This window comes from Artemia sp. Qi Xiang Cuo, chromosome 10, assembly GCF_049724085.1.
Source record: "Artemia sp. Qi Xiang Cuo chromosome 10, ASM4972408v1, whole genome shotgun sequence".
Classification (NCBI taxonomy): domain Eukaryota; kingdom Metazoa; phylum Arthropoda; class Branchiopoda; order Anostraca; family Artemiidae; genus Artemia; species Artemia sp. Qi Xiang Cuo.
In genome coordinates, this window is record NC_142803.1 from 44134357 (window position 1) to 44154751 (window position 20395).

A 20395-nucleotide genomic window follows, 5' to 3' on the forward strand; every position below is an offset into this window, starting at 1 on the left:
GGAGTGTCCTCCTCAAAAACATATTTTCTATCTGGAAATCAACTACGCTGAACAAAATGGCTATCTTAAAATCTTGATTGGATGTATTTGGGGGAATGATGGGCGTGGGGGGGGGGGGCTAGTTGCCCTCCAATCCCCTTCGACTATTAAAAAGGGCACTAGAACTTTCAATTTCCAATCGAATAAGCCCCTTTTGAAGTTTTTAGGACGACTCCTTCCATATGAAGTGCCCAGCTCTAAAGGGAAAAAATAATAAATAGCACATTGTGCCAACATCGTTCTTATATGCCCTCAGGACATAACTTAAAAACATTGCCCCGAGGGTTGTGGGGGAGTGTCCTCCTCAAAAACATATTTTCTATTTGGGAACCAACTACGCAGAAAAAAATGACTCTCAAAATTTTGATTGGATGTGTTTGGGGGAATGATGGGCGTGGATGGGGGGGGGGGGGCTAGTTGCCCTCCAATCACCTTTGACTATTAAAAAGGGTACTAGCCCTTCGAATTTTCAACCGAATGAGCCCCTTTTCAAGTTTCTACGACAAAGATTTCAATAAAAACCTTATATACCCCCAGGGCATATCTTATAATCCTTGCCCTGAGGGTTGTGGGGGAGAGTCCTCCTCAAAAACATATTTTCTCTATGGAAATCAACTACACTGAACAAAATGGCAATCTCAAAATTTTTATTGGATGTGTTTGGTGGAATGATGGGCGGGGGGGGGGGGGCTAGTTGCCCTCCAATCACTTTCGACTATTAAAAAGGTTACTAGCCCTTCGAATTTCCAATCGAATGAGCCTGTTTTGAAGTTTCTACGACAACACCTTCTATAAAAAACCCTATATGCCCCCAGGGCATAGCTTAAAACCCTTCCCCTGAGGGTTTTGGGGGAGTGTTCTCCTCAAAAACATATTTTCTATCTGGAAATTAACTACGCTGAACAAAATGGCTATCTAAAAATTTTGATTGGACGTATTTGGGGGAATGATGGTCGTGGGAGGGGGGGCTAGTTGCCCTCCAATCACCGTCGACTATTAAAAAGGGCACTAGAACTCTCAATTTCAATCGAATGAGCCCCTTAAGTTTTTACGACGACCCCTTCCATATGAAGTGCCCAGCTCTAAAGGTAAAAAAATAAATAGTACATTGTGCCAACATCGTTCTTATATGCCCTCAGGGCATAACTTAAAGCCATTGCCCCGAGGGTTGTGGGGGAGTGTCCTCCCCCACAACCCGGTACTAGCCCTGCGAATTTCTAATTGAATGAGCCTGTTTTGAAGTTTCCACGACAACGCCTTCTATAAAAACCTTATATGCCCCCAGGGCATAACTTAAAACCCTTGCCCTGAGGGTTGTGGGGGAGTGTCCTCCTCAAAAACATATTTTCTATCTGTACCGTATATTATAAAAAAATAATATACGGTACATTGTGCCAACATTCTTCTTATAGCCTATGCCCTCAGGGCATAATTTAAAACCCTTGCCCCGAGGGTTGAGGGGAGTGTCCTCCTCAAAAAGATATTTTCTATCTGGAAATCATCTACGCTGAACAAAATGGCTATCTCAAAATTTTGCTTGGATGTGTTAGGGGGAACGATGGGCGTGGGGGGGGCTATTTGCCCTCCAATCACTTTCGACTATTAAAAAGGGCACTAGAACTCTCAATTTCAAATTGAATGAGCCCTTTTCAAAGTTTCTAAGACAACTCCTTCGATACGAAGTGCCCGACTGAAGAAGAAGAAAAAAAAAACACATTGTGCCCACATCGTTCTTTACTTTGGGAGCGCTAGCGCGCTGCCTATGATAATATATTTAATCATTATACATTTATCTTAAAAGAAAATCAAACTCAAACCAAAATTACAGAAAAATTGCTTCCGTAGATTATAACAGATGTATACTTGTCTTTAATTTCCTACACCTTAGAATAGTTTACAGAAGGAGTAGAGATACTCAATCAAAAATCATCATGCCTGCACAGATACCACCTTTGGATTTTATAACAGTTATGTAAAATGTAGGCTATCTGTTTCACAACAGGACAATTCTCCCCCTCGAGCTTAAATCCATTACATATTCAGACATTAAAAAAAAAATACAATAGCGAAAGAAAAAAAAAATCATATTTCAATTATCTTTGTTTGGATTTTGATGGGCAATAAAACAGTTCGTGGTAATGATCTATAAGTACAGAGCGACCCGGCTCAATAGTAACCGAAACTCTAAAAAACTGAATTTTGATAATAATTGATACATCAAAAGAATTGGCTTATTATGCTGATTCCAAATATATAAGTTTCATTAAATTTAGTTTTACCCATCAGAAGTTACGAGTCTGAGAAAATTCGCCTCATTTTCTAAAAAAGAGGGAAAGACCACCTCAAAGTCATACGATTTTAATGAAAATCCATCACCCTCAGATTCAGCGTATCAAAGAACCCTATTGTAGAGGTTTCAAGCTCATATCTACAAAAATGTGGAATTTTGTAATTTTTTGCCAGAAGAAAGATCGCGGATGATTGGAAATGAAAGGTTCTAGAGCCCTTTTTAAGTGACGAAAATAATTGGAGGACACCTAGGCCCCCTCCCACTTCCCCTTTACCAAAATTGTCCGATCAAAATTTTTAGATAGCTTTTTTCATCTGCATACTTTAAAGGTCCAATAACTATGTCCTTAGAGATAAAATGATCCCCTACAGCCCCTGGGGAAAGGTTTTTAAGTTATAAAATTAGCATATTGTTATATTTCTTATTGGGAATATACATACATTTTTCGGGTGTGGAGGGAAGGAAGAACTTTCTGCTGGGAAAATTTTATATGGAAAGGGAAGTTTCAAAGGGGTTAACTTTTCAGGAGAAATTTTACAATTGGGTGAATTTGCCAGAATTCCTATACAAAAGTTCTTTATGTCTTGCTTTTTCTTTACCGATTCAGTTTCATGCGCGTAGATGTTAAGGGTAATTGTCCGGGTTAAATTTTCGCCAGTATTGAATTGTCCAGAGGATATTTATGTGGGGAGGGGGATTTTTCCGTGGAGGTGGAGCTAGGTATCATGGCGTTATTAAAAAATGATCAGATATTAAATTTTAAAAAAACAAGTTTTTTCAACCGAAAGTAAGGAGCAACGTTAAAACTTAAAACGAACAAAAATTATTACGTATACGAGGGGGGTAACTCCCTCCTCAACACCTCGCTCTTTACGCTAAAGTTCAAATTTTGACCCAATTCTTTAAAAACAACTACTGAAACACAAGGGTCGTTTATTAGAGCCAAAAAGGGTCGTTTAAAATGGAGCCGAAAATGTCGAAAAACTTGAGCGTGAAGAGCGAGGTATTGAGAAGGGGGGCAACCCCCCTCATATAGGCCTATGTAATAATTTCCTTTCGTTTTAGGTTTTACTGTTGCTCTTTACTTTCATTTGAAAAAACTCGTTTTGCTTTTTTATTTAATGAAGCTTAGAGATAAACATTTCTCTAAAGGGAAAGAAAAAAGCATGTCAATTAAAGTAAAAGTATATAAAAAAGGAAAAATTAATTAATTAAAAAATAACACAAAACAATAGCCTACTTACAAAAACTAAGATATAAACTCCCAGCATTCAGTTCTGTTGAGCGATGCGGAAGCGTTAAACGGATATTTTTTTTTAATTAAATAAAAAAAAAACATTTTTTTTTAACTGAAAGTAAGGAACGACGTTAAAACTCAAAACGAGCAGAAATTATTCCGTATATGAAAGGGGCTGTCCCCTCCTCAACGCCTCGCTCTTTACGCTAAAGTTTTTTATTGTTTAAAAAAATATAGTTGTGAGTCCAACTTTATCGTAAAGAGCGATGCGTTGAGGAGGGGACAGCCCCTTTCATATACGGAATAATTTTTGTTCGTTTTAAGTTGTAACGTCGCTTCTTACTTTCAGTTAAAAAAAACTTTTTTTTTTAATTTAATTTTTGAACGTTTTTGAATTAATGCAGGTTTTGATTTTGGCTCACCGTACATGAATAATTAAAACACAATTTGCCTATTAGTTTTACTTTAATACGTAATTTACGAATTAACTTACGTAACGAACTTCTATATTCATATATTTTTAAAAGGTATATTGGGGGGTTCGCCCCGTAGTCAATACTTTGCTCTTTAAGCTAAAGTCCGAATTTTTTTCCAATTCTTTAAAAATGACCCCTTAACCACAAAGGTCATTAATTACAATAAATAGTTCTTATGAAACTACTAAAAAATCTCTGGCTTAAAGAGCGAGGTATTAACTAGAAGGTGACCCATATGCATAATATTTTCTGTTCGTTTTAAGTTGTGATGTTGCTCCTTACTTTCAGTTAAAAAACTTGGTTTTTTATTTAATTTCTGATCTTTTTTTAAAATAATGCATGGAAATTCGGCAAGCCCTTCATAGCAACGTCCCTTCCCCCATGAAAACTTCCTTCATGGAAAGATCCTCCCACATAATCCAATCAAAATTTTGAGATAGCCATTTTGTTCAGCGTAGTTGATTTCCGAATAGAAAATATCTTTTTGAGGAGGACACTCCCCTCAACCCTTGGGGCAAGGGTTTTAAATTATGCCCTGAGGGCATAGGCTATAAGAACAATGTTGGCACAATGTACCATATATTATTTGTTTACTTTAGAGCAGGGAACTTCATATGGTTTGGGTCGTTGTAGAAACTTCAAAGGGTCTCATTCGATTGGAAATCGAGAATTCTAGGGCCCTTTTGGATAGTCGAAAGTGATTAGTGGGCAACTATCCCCCCCACGCCCATCATTCCCCCAAACACATCCAATCAAAATTTCGAGATAGCCATTTTCTTCAGCATAGTTGATTTCTAGATAGAAAATGTGTTTTTGAGGAGAAAACTCCCCCACAACCCTCAGCGCAAGGGTTTCAAATTATGCCCTGGGGGAATATAAGGTTTTTTTTATAGAAGGCGTTGTCATAAAAACTTCAAAACCGGCTCATTCAATTGGAAATTCGGAGGGCTAGTACCCTTTTTAATAGTCAAAAGTGATTGTAGGGCAACTAGCCCCCCCCCTAACGCCCATCATTCCCCCAAACACATCCAATCAAAATTTTGAGATAGGGATTTTGTTCAACATAGTTGACTTCCAGATAGAAAATGTGTTTTTGAGGAGGACACTTCCCCACAACCCTCAGGGCGAGGTTTTTAAGTTATGCCCTGGGGGAATATAAGGTTTTTATAGAAGGCGTTGTCGTAAAAACTTCAAAACGGGCTCATTCGATTGGAAATTCGGAGGGCTAGTACCCTTTTTAATAGTCAAAAGTGATTGTAGGGCAACTACCCCTCCCCCCACGCCCATCATTCCCCCAAACTCATCCAATTAAAATTTTGAGATAGCCATTTTGTTCAGCGTAGTTGATTTCCAGATAGAAAATATGTTTTTGAGAAGGAAACTCCCCCAAAACCCTCAGGGCATCAGGGCAAGGGTTTTAAGTTATGACCTGGGGGCATATAAGGTTTATATAGAAGGCGTTGTCATAGAAACTTCAAAAAAGGCTCATTCGATTTCAAATTCAAAGGGCTAGCGCCCTTTTTAATAGTCGAAAATGATTGGAGGGCAACAAGCCCCCCCACTCCCATTATTCTCCAAAACACATCCAATCAAAATTTTGATATAGCCATTTTGTTCAGCGTAGTTGATGTCCAGATAGAAAACATATTTTTGAGGAGGAAAATCCCCCACAACCCTCAGGGCAAGGGTTGTAAGTTATACCCTGGGGGCATATAAGGTTTTTATAGAAGACGTTGTCGCAGAAACTTAAAAAAAGCTCATTCGATTGAAAGTTCAAAGGGCTAGTGCCCCTTTTAATAGTCAAAAGTGATTGGAGGGCAACTAGCCCCCCCCCCACGCCCATCATTTCCCCAAACACATCCAAACAAAATTGTGAGATAGTTATTTTGTTCAGCGTAGTTGATTTCCAGATAGAAAATATATTTTTGAGGAGGACCCTCCACCACAACCCTCAGGGCAAAGATTATAAATTATGCCCTGGGCACATATAAAGTTTTTAATGGAATATTTGTCTTAGAAACTTGAAATAGGGCTCATTCGATTTCAAATTCAAGATTATTGTACCCTTATTAAGAGTTTAGAGGGATTGGATGGCCGCTGACCCCCGTTTCATGCCCACATTTTCCCCAAACACAACCAATCATAATTTTAGATAGTCATTTTATTGAACGTAGTTGAAAGTTTTGTAAATTAGGTCCTTAAGGATGACAACCCCCCCGCCCCACAGCCCTCAGGGCAAGGGTTGTAAGTTATGCCCTGGGGGCGTATAAGCTTTCAATTGAAAGCGTAAAAACTTCAAAAGGGCTCATTCAACTGGAAATTGAAAGGGCTAATGCCTTTTTTAACAGTTGAAAGTGATTGGAGAGCAGCTAACGCCCCTCTCACGCCCACCATTTTCCCAAACACAACCAATCAAAATATGAGATATCCATTTTGTTCAACGTAGTTGAAAGTTCTTGAAATTAGGTCTTTTGGGATGATAAACCCCACAGAGCCCTCAGGGCAAGAGTTTTAAGTTAAGCCCTAGGGGTATATAAGGTTTCTATAGAAAGTTGGTATAGAAATTTCAAAAAGGGCTCATTTGATTGGAAATTGAAATTGTCCTTTTTAATTGTCGAAAGTGACTTGAAAGTAATTAACCCCCCTCTTACGTCCACCATTTCCCCCAACACATTCAATCAAAGCTTATAGATAACCATTTTGTTCGACGTAGTAGAAATTTCTGGAAATTAGATACTTGAGGATAACAAACCCCCTAGAGCCCCAAGGGCAAAGGTTGTAAGTTCTGCCCTGGGGGCATATAAGGTTTTTATAGATAGAGTTGTCGTAAAACTTCAAAAGGGGCTCATTCAATTCGAAATTGAGAGCTCTAGGGCCATTTTTAATAGTTGAAAGTGATTGGAGAGCGAATACCGCCCCTCTCACGCCCACCATTTCCCCAAACACATCCAATAAAAATTTTGAGATAGCCATGTTGTTTAACATAGATGAAAGGTTTTGAAATTCAGTCTTAGAAGATGAAATCCACTCTAACAAACGTTAGGGTAAGGGTTGTAATTTATGCCCTGGGGGCATTTACGGTGTTTATAGAAAGCGTTGTCGTTTCCAAAAGGACTCATTCGATTGGAAATCGAAAAGCCTAGAGCCCTTTTTAATAGTCGAAAGTGATTGGAAGGCTTGACATTTTTATAGTAAATATCGAAGTGGGTATAATGCATTATTTTTTGTTGTTGTTGTTGTTTAGACCAGGGTACTTCGTATCAACGGAGTTGTCGTGGGAACTTCCAAAAGGGCTCATTTGTTTGAAAATAGAAAGGGCTGATGCCCTTTTTAATAATCGAAAGTGATTTGAGGGGAACTAATCCCCCTTCCAATCCCACCCTCCGACGCCCACCCACCCACGCCAACCCTTCCATTTCTGCTCTTAAAATTTAACCAAATCAAAATAGCGTAAGTGTATCCAAACTATCAAAGAAAGTAAACATATTTTTCTGCGAATGGTATCAAGTTTCCATTTCAGGTCAACTAGAGGAGGTATGAAACTAAATTAAACAGTACTATTTCTGTCTATATTTTTAAAAGGGTTATGTTATTAAAAATTGCTGAAAATTTTTCTCCAGCATACAAATAGCAGGCCGAAGTAAAGTCTAAAAAAACGAAAAGATTTTAAGTATTATTTTCTTTTTCCCTGAAAAGACTATGTCAGTATAAAACGAGCAGAAATTAATTAAAAAAACTTTTTCCACAAAATAAGTTTTTCAAAGAAAAGTAAAGAACTCCATTAAACAAAAATGAGCAAAAATAAACTCCTATGCCTTCCCAAGGCAAGAACAAAATTCGCACTTTATTGAAAAAATACAAATGAATTTGCATTGTCAGTTTAATATACATATAATGATATTTAGTAATCAAAATGTTAATATTGTTTGATTTATTAAAGTTATAAAAGAAAAAACATTTATATTTTTTCAGTAAAGTGCAAATTTTGTTCTGGCCTTGGGAAGGCAAAGGGTTTTGCGCCCAACGTATGTTAATTTCTGCTCGTTTTGAGTTTGACTCAGTTATTTATTGTAATTTCTGTTCGTTTTGGGTTTTATTTATTTATTGATGCTGTTTTGTTGCAGTTTCATGCTTGGTAGATTATTTGATTTTATTTTTGCTCGTTTTTTGTTTAATGGAGTTCTTTACTTTTCTTTGAAAAACTTATTTTGTGGAAAAAGTTTTTAAAATTAATCACCATAAAAACTGACTCTTTGATTGAATGTTATCAATAGTTAGGCTCCTAATAATTACTTTGTAGTCCCGAATTCCAGGGGGGATATGGCCCCCTGCCGATGCCCATGCTGGGAGGGTGTAAAAAGGGAGGCTTTGAATGGATTGAGACGGAGGAGGAGCTTGCTAGGTGTGTTGTCCTCAGGCGGCTTTGGTGCTGCGTTGAGTTGTTGGTAGAAGTGGTAGTTTAGTTTAAATGTTGAAACCAGCCAATACATTCGTTTTCCGCATGGATTTTGGAGATATTAGTAGGTCAGAGCTTTCCTGAGAATATTCTGATTGACCAACTTTTACTAAGTTCAACCTAGCTGAATTTGGTTTCTGACTAATCCTGTAGAGCCAAATCGACACTCTAAACACATTTGGATCAAATTATAGACAATTTAATGCTTAGTAAATCGCTGATTAAAGAATAATGGCTTATATTTCTGTGTTACAAACTGCAAAGCTTAGTGCACGATTGTCAGTATCTGTCACTCAGACTAGTGCACGAGAGTCCGTTGATTTTTGAATTAAAATCAAGTTGCCATCAATCCATGGATAGTTGGAGAAAAAGCCAAGACAGTTGATAGTCTGAGTAAGAGGCGCAGCTGGCATAAGCATTTTTCAGGAATGTATAAAAATGATGTTATTTTTCCTTGTTGATAGATAGCTTGTCATCCGTCTATCCATCTTGGGGCAGAACAAAACAATCTTGTGAGAGATCACAGGAACAAGACAATTGAGATAAAGCAGTCAAAATGGATTTTGAACTATCTTATCACAAACAAATAGTTAAAGACGACTTACAAAAAGTCTGAGTAGAATTGCATGCTCTGCCCCTTCACAAATGCACTTATGTCACCGTGCTTGGTATAATAGACAAACCCAATTTTTGCTATTTTCCATATTATCAATGTCATTGAGTCAACCAGCCACATTCCTTAATTGAATTAAATAAAAAAAACAAGTTTTTTAAACTGAAAGTAAGGAGCGATATTAAAACTTAAAACGAACAGAAATTAGTCCGTATATGAAAGGGACTGTCTGCTACTCAACGCCTCGCTCTTTACACTAAAGTTTTTTATTGTTTTAAAAAATAAAGTTATGAGAAAGAGTCACACTTTAGCGTAAAGAGCGAGGCATTGAGGGGGGGACAGTCCCTTTCACAGAGGGAATAATTTCTGTTCGTTTTAAGTTTTAATGTCGCTCCTTACTTTCAGTTTAAAAAACTTGTTTTTTTTATTTAATTTTTGAACGTTTTTGAATAAATGCAGGTTTTGATCTTGGCTCACCGTACATGAATAATTAAAACAAAATTTTCATATTAATTTACTTTTATTTAGTTAAATGGCTTTCTCAAAACTTGTGTAATTTTATTTACAAACGTTTTTATTAGTAATAAATATACGTAACTTACGAATTAACTTACGTAACGAACTTCTATATTCATATATTTTTAATTTGTTTATTAGGGGGTTCGCCCTCTAGTCAATACCTTGCTCTTTAAGCGAGAGTTCGAATTTTGTTCCAATTCTTTAAAAATGACCGCTTAATCACAAAGGCCGTTAATTAGAATAAATAGCTCTTATGAAAGTACTAAAAAACCTTTGGCTTAAAGAGCGAGGTATTGACTACGGGGTGAACCCAATCATATATGTAATATTTTCTGTTCGTTTGAAGTTTCGATGTTGCTGCTATTGCAGTTGAAATACTTATTTTCTTATATTAAATTTCTGATCTTTTTTTAAATAATGTTGGGAAGCCCGGCGTCCCGTTCATAGCAAAGTACCTTCCCCTATGAAAACTTCCTTCATGGAAAGATCCTCCCACATAACCCCCGACCCACCCCCTTCCCCCACTACCAGGAAAAATCTCCCCTGAAACGTCTGTATACTTCCAAATAACCAATGCTGTATGTTAACATTGGGTAAAATTCATAACTTTCAGCCCTCCCCCCGGGAATTTCGGGGTATTAAGTAATCCTAAAAGACATACTTATTATATTTTCAACCATGTTGAACAAAATGGCTATCTCAAAATTTTAATCGGGTGACTTTGGGAAAAAAATGAGCGTGGGAGGGGGCCTATTTGCCCTCCATTTTTTTTGGTCACTTAAAAACGGCACTAGAACCTTTAATTTTCGTACCATTGAGCCCTCCTACGATCTTCTAGGACAACTGGGTCGATACGATCACCCCTGGAAAAAAAAAAAACAACAACCAAATAAAAACGCACCAGTGATCTTTCTTCGGGCAAAAAATGCAAAATTCCACATTTTTGTAGATGGAAGCTTGAAACCTCTAAATTAGGGTTCTCTGATACGCTGAATATGATGGTGTGATTTTCATTAAGGTTCTATAACTTTTAGTGCGTCTTTTCTCCTTTTTTCGAAAATCAGACAAATTTTCTCAGGCGCTTAACTTTTGATGAGTAGAATTAAACTTGATGAAACTTATATATTTGAAATCAGCATTAAAATCTGATTCTTTTGATGTATCTATTTGTATCAAAGTACCGTTTTCTAGAGTGTCGGTTACCATTGAGCCGGGTCGCTCCTTACTTACAGTTCGTTACCACGAACTGTTTGAAAGCCATGCTTCACTTAGAACCTACTCACAGGTAATAAAAAAAATTGGGCTCATCAGCACCAATTTGTGCCTTGAGGGCACGGGTGATATTTGCTCACTCCCCGAGAATCTTGAAAATACGTTTCTTTTCTGTTTTTATTAAAAAATGCTCTTTATGGTATTTTCATTGAAAAACACGAAAAAATTACCCCACCCCCAATAAATTTTGAAAAATTATTTTTACCACCCCGCCCCTCCATTATCTCTGTGAATTGGTGCCACTGATAGGACTGCATTTTGTCATCTCCTTAAGTGAATGACTGAAAGCCTGCTCCTGGTCTTGCTACTCTACTGTTATACATTTTATTTCTACCAGTTAACAGCAAATTTCAAAATAAAGAACAGAGCGGACTTTTTTCAAGGAATTTTTAACATCCTAGATTACAAACAAAAGTGAAAATATTTTGGGAATTTTATACCAGATAACTAAACTTTGACTAAACTTTGTCATGGTAACCCGATATCAAGTTAGGGCTTTGGTAAGAAAGAGGTTGTATGGTATTACCAGATTTATTATTATTCCTCAGTAGTTGTTTCAGAGCTCACTCAAAGAAAAATACAAAATATAAGAAAATAAATGTGAAATAAGGTGAGTATAATGCGAAAGGGGAAATGGCGCAATTACTATAGCATTTCCAGGATAATTTTTATGGCACACCTTACAAATTCCCGAACCAGCAGGAAAAGGACAAATGACATTTTTAAAACTTTGGGAAAAAATTATGGTCTTACTTTTTTTAGTTTTTAATGTTCAGTAGAAAACAAATAAAAGACGCCCTTTTTTTTAGAATGTCACTACTATACCACTACTAGTAATACTTTAAAAAAAAGATTAGGTGGTAAGCTAAGCATAAACTTTGGTGTGCTCAAATTTACAGAGAATGTTGAAACTTGAACATAATTTGATTATGGAAGAAGGGGAGTAAAAACATAATATTCGTCATAAACACTAAATTTCTTAGCATAAAAAAGAACTTTTTTGACTTTTATTCCAACGGTAGGCCTATATAGATCTATAGTGAAAGTAGAGAATTATGATTTTTCCAGACTAGAATAAATCTTGTAGTTTAGCATAAACTTGGATAGGATTTGAGTTTTACAAATAAATATTAAGTTTGAACATAATTTTAACTATGGAACAGAAAGAATTCAGCAAATAAAATTCATCATAAAAGTATTTATTTACCTTTTATTTCAATTGTAGATGGATCTATGGTTAAACTGGAGAATCTTGTTTTTCCAGTTCTATTATTTGGAAGACTAAAGTGCTCAACAGCATTTCCAAGGGCTGATTTGAGATGCTTTATGCTTGGGATTGACATTTTGGTATCAGTATATAGGTTGAAAGTCACTTCCAAATTGTTATTCTCCAAGTCGTCACTAGAAAAAGGGTTTAATTGACTAAAATTATGCATAGGCTATAAATTATTATCTTAGTTAACCGTTAGCAAGTTTTAAAAGGAAAGTTACTTTCTTCATAACTTGATTCCTGGCTGATCCTCATCTGAATCTTGTTTAATCACTGAGCCAAAGAATATAAAAAACTGAATATAATTATAAGACTTTAGCGTGAAGCTATTCTACGGCACAATTTTTATAACTATGAGAAAAATGCTATTAAACAAAATATGCCGATATCTCGAAATATTTCTTCACACTAACCAATTCACTCCGATTTTAATATGCGTGAAACTCGGTCCACTTTAATCAGGAACAAAGTATCACAAGTATTTAAAAAGAAAATTATTGCTGAAAATTGGCCTTAATAGAGGGCCCGGAAACTATTTACGCTGCTGCTTTTGGAGCTATGCCTGGTAAGATATTTGTCAATCAACGTATAAACTTTGTTAAGGTTCACATAGACTCATCCCACTGCAGATCAAAATCTAAAGAAACTTAATTTTAGGAAATTAAGAAAAAAAATTATATGACTATATAATTCAATCCATAAAACTAGGCTCATGAAAAATCAACTTAACTAATTAAGATTCACAAAAATTCCACCCACGCCAATTTAACTGGTTAAGTTAGACTCATTCTCATTCACCAGTGAAATCCAATCTATGTTTCCCTGACATACTCCGTGATATGTCTCCCTGACTATTAACTGCAAAAACTGCTATTTGTGAATGTTCTGTCATTTGGCATCAATTTTGCTGGAGGACATCCTTTAGATTAGTCATTTAAAAAAATTGATGGTTTACACATGCTTAAACCATTAAACAAGCGAGGACATCCTTGGCTTTTTAAAATTTTGTAACTCTGGGCAATGTTGGACATTCACAGGTCACAGAAAATACCGAACTAGTCTATCCTGACAAGGCAGCCTCTAGTGAAAGACACTATCAGAGTTCGACGGTGAAGATACTTCAGAAAGTTGTGGTCTTCCCCGACCATAAACTTCGAAAACCGCTTCACATTGGCAACCGCCAGGAAGTTACAGCCGGGGATGACTCAGAAATACACTTCGCCGGCTCTACCAGAGGGATACATCCAACTTGCGCACCTCCATTCAACCAGATTGGGAGGACTTGACTTCAACAGCAAATCCAATGGATGATTAGCGGCTCCTTCTTGATATTAAATAAAAAAAACAAGTTTTTTTAACTGAAAGTAAGGAACGACGTTAAAACTTAAAACGAACAGAAATTATTCCGTATATGAAGGGGGCTGTCCCCTCCTCAACGCCTCGCTCTTTACGCTAAAGTTTTTTTATTGTTTAAAAAAATAGAGTTGTGAGAAAGTCAAACTTTAGCGTAAAGAGCGAGGCGTTGAGGAGGGGACAGCCCCTTCATATACGGAATAATTTCTGTTCGTTTTAAGTTTTAACGTCGTTCCTTACTTTCAGTTAAAAAAACTTGTTTTTTTTATTTAATTTTTGAACGTTTTTGAATTAATGCAGGTTTTGATTTTGGCTCACCGTACATGAATAATTAAAACAAAATTTGCATATTATATTTGGTTAAATGGCTTTCTCGAAACTTGTTTAATTTTATTTACGAACGTTTTTATTAGTAATAAATATACGTAACTTAGAATTAACTTACGTAACGAACTTCTATATTCATAAATTTTTAACACGTATATTAGGGGGTTCACCCCCTAGTCAATACCCTGCTCTTTAAACTATAGTTCGAATTTTTTTCCAGTTCTTTAAAAATGACCTCTTAATCACAATCAGTTGATCAGTTGAAAAACTTGTTTTTTTTATTTAATTCCTTATCTTTTTCTTGAATAATGCTGGGAAATCCGGCGCCCCCTTCATAGCAATGTCCCTTCCCCCATGAAAACTTCCTTCATGGAAAGATCCTTCCATATAGCCCCCGACCCTCTCCTTCCCCAACCTACCAGAAAAATCTCCTCTGAAAAAGTCTGTATACTTCCCAATAATCAATACTATATGTTAACATTGAGTAAAGTTCATAACTTTCAGCCCTCCCCCTGGGGACTTTGGGGGATCAAGTCATCCTAAAAGACATTTTTATCATATTTTCGACCATGCTGAACAAAATGGCTATCTCAAAATTTTGATCGGGTCACTTTGGGAAAAAAAGGAGCGTGGGAGGGGGCCTAATTTCCCTACATTTTTTTTTGTCACTGAAAAAGGGCGCTAGAACTTTTAATTTCCGTTCCAATGAGCCCTCCCACGATATTCTAGGACCACAGGTTCTACACGAACCCCCATGGGAAAAAAAAAAAAAAAAAAAAAACAAACAAACAAAAAAACAAATAAACACGCATCCGTGATCTTTCTTCTGGCAAAAAATGCAAAATTCCACATTTTTGTAGATAGGAGCTTGAAACCTCTACAGTAGGGTTCTCTGATACGCTGAATGTGATGGTGTGATTTTCATTAAGGTTCTATAACTTTTAGGGGGTCTTTCCCCCTTTTTTGAAAATCAGCCAAATTTTCTCAGGCGCGTAACTTTTGATGGGTAGCTCTAAACTTGATGAAAGTTATATATTTGAAATCAGCATTGAAATCTGATTCTTTTGATATATCTATTGGTATCAAAAACCCGTTTTCTAGAGTTTCGGTTACCATTGAGCCGGGTCGCTCCTTACTTACAGTTCGTTACCACGAACTGTTTGATCCTGTGTGAGTGTAGGCACAGATGGCCCGATGTCTAATATTAACACATGATTAATGTTATGCAGCCAACGTAATTATAAAGAAGTGAATTACGAAATCCTCCCATGAGGTGACACAAGTCATACAAATATATTTAAACAGTTATAAACTCCTCCGGAATTTTGTCTTTTAATCATGAAAAGTGAAAACCTTCATTTTGCGCGCCCGCTGTCAGATTTCTGGTTTTAAATTTTATGCGACAATGATGGTTGAGGCTTACTATAAAGATTTCCCTTTGTCGCTAAAAGCTCACGTGCATTAAATTTATTTCAAATTATGCAGGAGTTTCAGTATCAAAGCTTCTGTTTGTTGAATTTTACAGGGATTATGATTTTAAAGTCTTACCAATGTAAGCTTTTATTGGGATGAAATTAACTAGGTTGTTTTAAAAAACGCTTTAAATTTACTTTGGCTGAATCAAATTGATTTTTTTGTGACCCGCTATGCAAGCACTTAGGAAAAGCGATATAGAAGAAAAACCTAACAACATTATGTATATGATCCAATACTATTAGCGAACATTCAAATGCACTGGTGATACAGCCCTTTTTATTCAGTGGCTTTTTCTAACCGTTTATCATGCAGTGTCATCAGGAATTCTCAGTGCAAGGAAATTTTTAGAGAGCGTGGGCATAACAAAAAAAAAAAAAAAAAAAAAAAAAAAATACTTAGTAATTTGAATTAGAAATACCCGGAAATTCGGTAAATTTTTGAATAACCAACTTTGACTAATTAGTTTAAAAATTAGAATCTGCTAATGAATACAGTTTTGATAACAGAACTTACTCGACTGGCTTCCAGACACTAAATTTTGTATGTATATTATTGGAAAATGTTGATTTGTTTGTTGAAATACATGAAACTTTTCCCGCCGAAAGACGGGCACGTGGGTAAAAATTCATCAAGGATGAAGGGTCCAATTAAGGGGAGGGAACATTGAAACAAAAAACGGAAAATTATACGAAAAACACGGGAACTTAACAGAGAAAACCATAAGAATTAAGGTAGGAGGCAAGGACACACATCACCTCCCCCCTTCTAGGAACATGTCTATAGTGGAATGATCCAAGTCACAAGGAGAAAACCTTCTTTGTTGCGATTTTCATGTTGTTTAATAAGATAAATCATATGGACAGAGCCATCACTCTACCTGCGGGGAGGGGAGGTAAACAGCAAGAATTATTTTCAAGGCCATAGAAAGTGCAACACCCCCTCAATATTCCCTGAAATTTTCAACTTAACCTTGGTCATTCGTGAGACATTGCAGATAAGCTCTTTTGACAACCTGGAAGCACTATGCCATTTTGACAAGGAGGATACAGTTAAATTCTTGCAAATTAATTCAACAGTAATAGCAGTTGCAGTCACTAGTTGTCATATTTAGTTTCATATTTGAATCCAATGCTCATCATTGTGGGTCTTTTCTTTGAATAAATAAAAAAGAAATTACTGAAAGTAAGGAGTGACATTAAAGCTTAAAACGAACAGAAACTACTCCGTATATGAAAGGGGCTGTCCCCTCCCCAACGCCCCGCTCTTTACGCTTAAGCTTTTTATAACTTTAAAAAGTAGAGTTGCGACAAAGAGTTAACCTTTTGCGTAAGCGGGGCGTTGAGGAGGGGGCAGCCCCTTTCATATATGGAATAATTTCTGTTCGTTTAAGTTTTAATGTCACTCCTTACTTTCGGTTAAAAAACATGTTTTTTTTATTTAATTTCAAAACGTTTCTCAACTAATGCAGGTTCGAATTTGGTTCACCATACAGAAACATTAAAACTATATTTGCATTGTGATTTTGGCAAAGTTGTCCCCCCGTGTAAAATTTTCTCTGGAAAGTTCACTGATTCTAGGCTGTGTAATATCAGTTAGGGGCACAAAACTTCATCGGCAAAGCAAAAAAAGCTAGCAAAGTAATGTTTCTAAGAGCTGAAATCATAAATACATGAAAATACTTTTCTTCGATGTAAAACTGAAATAAACAAAATAGATCATGATATAAATAAATAACTCTTTAAATAATCGCACACCTATTAAATAGTTTCAAAAAATGTCGTTACTTCAAATTCTAGAGCCATATTCCCACTTCATAAATCAAAGAAAATGATTAGTTAACAATTGATTAAGTAGCGTAAAGAGCGAGGTATGGAGTAGGGGCAATCCCCTAATATGTGCAATAATTTCTGTCCGTTTTAAGTTTGATGTTGCTCCTCACATTGAGTTAAAAAACCCTGTTTTCTTTATTTTATAATATATAATAAATTTATAATAATTTCTGATCTTTTTTAAATAATGCCGAGAAATCCGGCTCCCCCCTCCATGGAAAATTTTTTCCCCTCATGGTAAATCCCTCCATATAAATTTCTTCCCAAATAAAATACCCCCGGAGATATAACTTCCCCTCACGGACACTTCCATTCTAGCTGAAAATTACCCTCGAAAAATTTCTTGCGGACGATTCCGTCTGAAAAATTTTTCTTAGTCCACTTTCGTTTGAAAAAAACTTTTATTTCTGATTGTTTTTAAAATCATGACGAAAATCCCCGTCCTCAGTAAATTCTTCCCACAAATACCGTCCCCCTTAGTAGAAAGGTGCTCCCGAAAAAGTTCCTTCTGGAGAATTTCTCCCGTGGAAAATCCCCCTATCTACGGGAAATACTCTAGACCATTTCAATCCGAAAAATATTTCTCCCGGAGAATTCCCTTATCTCTACATGTAAAATTGATTCGGCGAAGAGAAAGTAAGACCAATAAAAATAATTTCATGTAGGGATCGGCGAAAAATTTCTCTTGGGAATTTTAACTCCCCCACCCACCGAGAACTTTCCTCCCCAGGGAAATTTTTCCCCGTAGAAAATCCTATTTGCAGCAAATCCCACCCCCCAGAAAATGTCTGTATACTTCCCAATAAAAAATACTATAGGTGAACAATGGGAATTTTCATGACTTTTTTACTGACAAACTTTTTCCCAGGGGCTGTAGAGGGATTACGTTATCCTCAAAGACTTAGTTACTTGGCTTTTCAACTATGCCCAACAAAATGGCTATCTTAGAATTTTGATCAGATGACTTTTAGGAATAAAGTGTGTAAGAGGGGGGACAGTTGCCCTCCAACCTTTTTGGTTTAAAAACTTGTTGGTTTTAAAACACTTAAAAAGGGCACTAAAAGTTTTAATTTCCGTTCGAACGAGCTTTTTCTCGATATTCTAGAAATACTGGTTTGATGCGATCACCCCTGAAAAAAAAGAAAATAAACGTGCATCCCTGATCTTTCTTGTCGCAAAAAATACAAAATTCCACATTTTGCAGATGGGAGCTTGAACTTCTACCTTATGGTTCTCGGATACGCTGAATCTGATGGTGTCATTTTCATTAATATTTATTGATTTTTAGGGATTCCCCCCCCCTTCAAAAGTCACTAAAATTTTCTCGGGCCCGTAGCTTTTGATGGATAACACTAAACTTAATGAATCTTATGTATTTGGAATCAACATAATAAAACGATTCTTTTGATATATCTAATGATATCAAAATTTCGTTTTTTAGAGCTTCGGTTACTATTCAGCCGCATCGCTCCTTGCTTACGGTCCGTCACCACTAACTCTTTGAAAAACAACCGACATGTTCCAACATTTTGTTCCTATGACCGTGTCGCAGGTATAGCTGGAAACAGATAATTCCCTCAAAAAGGGGAATTTTTACCATCAAAAATCCACTGACATGTTCTAAATAATGAGAAAAATCTCAAGATAAAGTACAAAAGTAGAGTTATCTTCAAATAATTCCCAAATAAAAGTGAAAAACACCAGAAATTCTTGAAAAATGCAGTTTTTTTGGAGTTGGAGACCCCTAGCTTGTGCTTCATTTGGCTTAGCGTAAAACAAAAATAACAGTAAAAATTACTCATCTTAGAAATTCAGTCTATATACAGTTTGTTATAATTCGCTATATATTTAAGAGGTGCAGAATATAAGGGTAAAAAGACGTCCTTACGGGCCAATTGTAACAGATGTGTGCCACCAAAACTCTTTTATTTTTAAATAGCAGCTGGGTCTGGATCATAGACGATGAGGAAAATCATACCGTTCGATTGAGCATATCAGAGACCCTACTATAGAGGTTTCAAGCTCCTATCTACAAAATGTAGAATTTTGCATTTTTGCCAGAAGAAAGATGACGGATGTGTGTTTATTTATTTGGTTGTTTGTGTGTTGTTGTTTTTTTTTTCCAGGGTTGATCGTGTCGAATCAATTGTGTAAGATTGGGAGAGGACTCATTCGAATGGAAATTACAAGTCCTAGCGCATTTTTTAAGCGACCGAGGAGGTCGTGCCATGGGAAGGTTGCGTTTTTTTGCCATTGTGTTACTGGACTACGATTTTGTCTCAAAGAGGACTAACTTGCTATCGATTGAAAATTATAATATGACCGATCGATTAACAATATCAAATAACTACAAATTGAGGTTCATAGTACTGAGGGAATAATTCTGCACGGTGGCGCTTTCGTTATTGAATTTCACGTAGTCCATATAATATAAATGTTGAATATAAATATTAATCTTATTGTTTAAATTAGCTAGGTTAATGTGGTTGATTTTTCACGAAATTTTGTTTAAAGATGTGTAATTGTGTATTTGCTACTATGAAGGAAGGACGTTGGGATCATGTTACAGGTGGAGGGGGGAGGTCAGATATCTAAAAGAGCCAATTTCACTGCCTAAATTGTCTAACTCACTCTGTAGGGTGCCCGGGGGGATACCTTACCTCCCTTCTTTTTGTATAAAAATATGTCTGCATTTATTTCAAAGCTTCATTTAACTAAACTGATTTGCATCATATTTCATAATTTTATATACAGTAATGTGTAAGTGCGCGTCAGCTATTGTTAAGATGGGGTGGTGGGCCATTTTGTAGACAAGAGGAAGGCGGGTGCCACAAAAACTGTGCTTTAATGCCCTATATCCCAATTCTCACTGAGCCTGTAGGTATATTTTAACCCTTTTCTGTGAATTGATTAAAAAAGCTTTTTCCACAAAAAAAAAGTTTTTCAAAGAAAAGTAAAGAACTTCATTAAACCAAAAATGAAGAAAAATAAAATCAAATAATTTACCAAGCGTGAAACTACCATAAATCAGCATCGATAAATAAATGAAATCCAAAGCGAACAGAGTCATAGGCAGCGCAATAGCGCGACCTAAGTAAAGAACGATGTGGGCACAATGTATTATTTTTTTTTTCTTGGTTTTAGACCTCTTCGTATCGAAGGAGTTGCCGTAGAAACTTCGAAAAGGGCTCATTCGATTGGAAATTGGAGTGGATAGTGCCCTTTTTAATAGTCAAAA

At 36.2% G+C, this 20395-nt stretch overlaps 1 protein-coding gene across 1 annotated transcript in view; it reads right to left on the bottom strand.

Annotated features, from left to right (window-relative positions):
- LOC148947798 (atrial natriuretic peptide-converting enzyme-like) overlaps positions 1–20395 on the bottom strand; it is a 195628-nt gene that overhangs the window by 89209 nt on the left and 86024 nt on the right. Inside the window, exon 6 of the mRNA XM_089096239.1 lies at positions 12110–12303. Coding sequence (XP_088952365.1) covers positions 12110–12303 — 194 coding nt within the window. The remainder of the gene's footprint in view (positions 1–12109; positions 12304–20395) is intronic.